Source organism: Aptenodytes forsteri, unplaced genomic scaffold, assembly GCF_000699145.1.
Source record: "Aptenodytes forsteri isolate BGI_AS27 unplaced genomic scaffold, ASM69914v1 Scaffold284, whole genome shotgun sequence".
Classification (NCBI taxonomy): Eukaryota; Metazoa; Chordata; class Aves; order Sphenisciformes; family Spheniscidae; genus Aptenodytes; species Aptenodytes forsteri.
This window is the reverse complement of record NW_008794445.1, coordinates 1692223-1695315: the sequence shown is the minus strand read 5'-3', so window position 1 is coordinate 1695315 and position 3093 is coordinate 1692223. Positions and strand designations below refer to the sequence as shown.

The 3093-nt window shown below is 52.5% G+C and overlaps 1 protein-coding gene across 1 annotated transcript; it reads right to left on the bottom strand.

The window, feature by feature from the left end:
• Nucleotides 1-1587: 1587 nt before the first annotated feature.
• Nucleotides 1588-3085, bottom strand: PDXP (pyridoxal phosphatase; the record flags this gene model as incomplete). Its single annotated transcript, XM_009289961.1, has 1 exon — nucleotides 1588-3085. A coding segment is annotated over one exon (291 nt), but the record flags the coding sequence as incomplete, so codon positions are not given.
• Nucleotides 3086-3093: the final 8 nt, after the last annotated feature.

Below are 3093 nucleotides of genomic sequence, written 5' to 3'. Positions count from 1 at the left end.
CCTACTCTGCAGGCTCACCATTTGGGATCCAAAGGATGAACTCCAAAGTCTCTTTGGAGAGGGCCCAAACACAGGCTGTTATGATCCGATTAGCTACTGGATTCCCTTCTGTTTCCTGGTGTGCCAGCCTGGGAGACCACAGCCTCCAAACTCCCATCTGCTGGCTGGGAGAGCTGGAAAGGACAGAGCAAACAAGGCAGAGAGCACGAGAAGGACTCACCCTCAAAGCACCCTAGAAAAAAAGGGGACACCTGCCGGGGATGCTCTTGCTGTGCACCATCTCCTCTGTACACACACATGTAACCAACTCAGCCTATGCAATTTGCAGCCATACTGAGCATTCCCAGCTGTGGCCCCAAGTCACAACAACAGCACTCCCGAGTTTCAGCCTGATACAAGAACTGAGAGCTCTGAAAAGTAAGTCAGGGTCTGGGTATCTCTAATTAGGCAGCCGGAGTTAGCAGACACATTAGGTCTTGATCTTGCCTCTGCTTGATGATGCAAGTGTTGGTCAGGCACTCATTAAGGGAGTACCAGTCCTCTAGTTGTGTAATTGGAGAAGGAACAGACAAAAGGGAGAGACAGATGCATACCAAGGGGACTGATTAAGATGACAGGCAGTCTTTAGAGAGCTCTTTGGTGTTCTTTGTTTTGGAGGGCCATTTCCTAAGTTATTTTGGAGGCAGGGGGGAGGGGGGGAAAGACACTCAGCACCTGGAATTATCCTAGGGCCAGTAAGTTGCATCTAGTTCTGCCACATGAGCTGACACAGCACTAACTTACACCGAGGCTGGTTATTCAGCTGAACAGCTGATCTCTCAAGTGGAAGATGTGATGCTTGGTTACCACCAACAGCTGTTAAAGGGGCTGAAGGATTTGGCTCCCATATGAGGAAGGGAGGCAAAGTACCTTCAAGCAATTTCAAACGCTTTTCTTACCCAATCTGTTTTCTCCCTCCGGCCTGGGACCACAGCCAAACTCAGGGAGAGGACGCAGGGCATGGCAAGCTACAGTGCAATGAAGATCACTTCCAGGGGTACAGTGACACCCACCTCTCCTTCATTCAAAGCTTAGCGCAGTCAAGAAGGTCCACAGCAAAACCTTACCTGGGCAGTTCTTAGCCCTCTGCAAGCTAGATGCGTGTGACAGATTGCACCTCACCCCTACCCCTAGCAGAGCAGGACACCGCTGCATCGGGGTCCACCTGACTAGCAGCGGGCAGACATCAGCTGCAGCACAAGAAGTCATCGTTCCCCAGCGAGGAATCACCCATGCTGTGAAATGCAAAGGCAGCTGGCAAAGAACACATCGCTCACTGCTCCAATTCACCTGGCTGGACCCCATGCCCTAACACCGTAGCCCCACCGGTCACCTCCACCTCAACTCCAGTTCTGACACCCCCAGTAAGAGACAGCAGCAAACAGCAGCACGCAGACACCGTCCACAAGACACTGTCCAGCCCTCTCTTGTCTACCCAGCAGCACCCCCTTGAGTAAGGAAAGGTCTTGCCATGTCCTCATCTTCGAGGGCTCAAAGATACCCGTGCCGTTCTCATCTTGATGGGACCACAGGCAAAAAAAGGAGACCATTTCCAGCCTACGCTCACACTTTATTATATACAGAGACACGGTGAGTGTAAGAACATCAACATGGGACATGGACAGTGAGGGAGGCCCAAAGGCACTGCCCCCTGTCCCCTTGGTGCAACCAGTCAGCATAGTTTATACAAATAATACAGTATTTGAACAATAAATAAGTTTGATAAATAAGATCAAGAAATTAAAAAAACGTAGAAAGACAAAGCAGCAAGGAATGATTGAGGGCTGTGACACATTCACAGCAGTGACAATACCACCAACACCTCACCTGCACACCAGCAGCTGGAGAACAGACCCCCATCAGCCCTTTTCTCTCACCGTACTATGGCAAAATCCACCGAGGGGGAACCGGGGAGAGTCGTATAGTTCACTACTGCTGTGCTGTTGTGGCCTAGGAGCCCTCTCTTCTTCACAAGTCCCTTTGGAAAGGGTGCTTGAAAACAAGGTAGAACCGCAGACCCGCCGTGCACAGTCACAGCTTGTCTGTTTGGCACAAAAAAACCCCTCAAACCAGTCTCTTCCCTTTCTATGGTCCTTCAGATGGACACTGGCACAGTTATTAACTGAGTCAGGGCAGGGGGTGGTGGGGGAAACATCTCCAAGGAATGGGGGAGAGACGAGATGAGGCAATGCTCCCTTTCACTCGTGGGAGGCAGCCATGCTCTCATTCATCGCTCCAGAACGCTCCTTCCACATGCCCTGGCACCAATGGAGACCGGGTGGGTGACAATGCCAGCCAGTCCCCTGGCAAGGAGGGGATTACCACACGGACTGCAGAGATGCAGCTCAGAAGTCGAGAGTTACGAGTGAAGGGACAGCAGTAAAAGGCCGCCACTGGTTATCTATAGTAATGGTTATAATAGTAAGACAGCCTGTCCCCAATTCCTGCAGGAGGAAAGGCCACACGTACACACTGATTTGACCTCCCCGTCAGCCTCAAGGCCTCCAGCTTTCTCCCAGAGATGCTGGCAGCTGGCATATGAGGGAGAGAAGGACTCTGTCCATCATGGATAGCTCTCAGCAGGAGACAACTTGAACCCTGCCCCCTCCTGCCAACCCCCACTTTACCCCCAAAGAAGGGCGTTGGAATGTGAAGAAACCGGGAATTGAGGGAATAGGGCAGTGAGAGAAAAATGGGAACAGATGGAGATCTGGGATGGGGAACCCGACCCCTCTGCCCTCACATGTGCAGACTGCTACTCATCCAGGCCCGGTATCAAGTCTGCAATGCTGTCCACATAGTAATTGGGCACCAGATCCTTGGCAGCGGCACTGTCGCTGGCCATGTAGGCCTGCGCCTCTTCCAGGCGGGAGACACCCGTCAGGGTGAGGATGGTAGAGAGGCCGCAGTTCTTGCCGAAGAGGATATCTGTCTCCAGACGGTCTCCCACCATGAGGGTGCGGGACGGGTCAACGCCGAAACGCTCCACGATGCAATCAAACATGTAGGTGTTCGGCTTCCCCACCACCAGCGCCTTGCGGCCCGAAGCGGTTT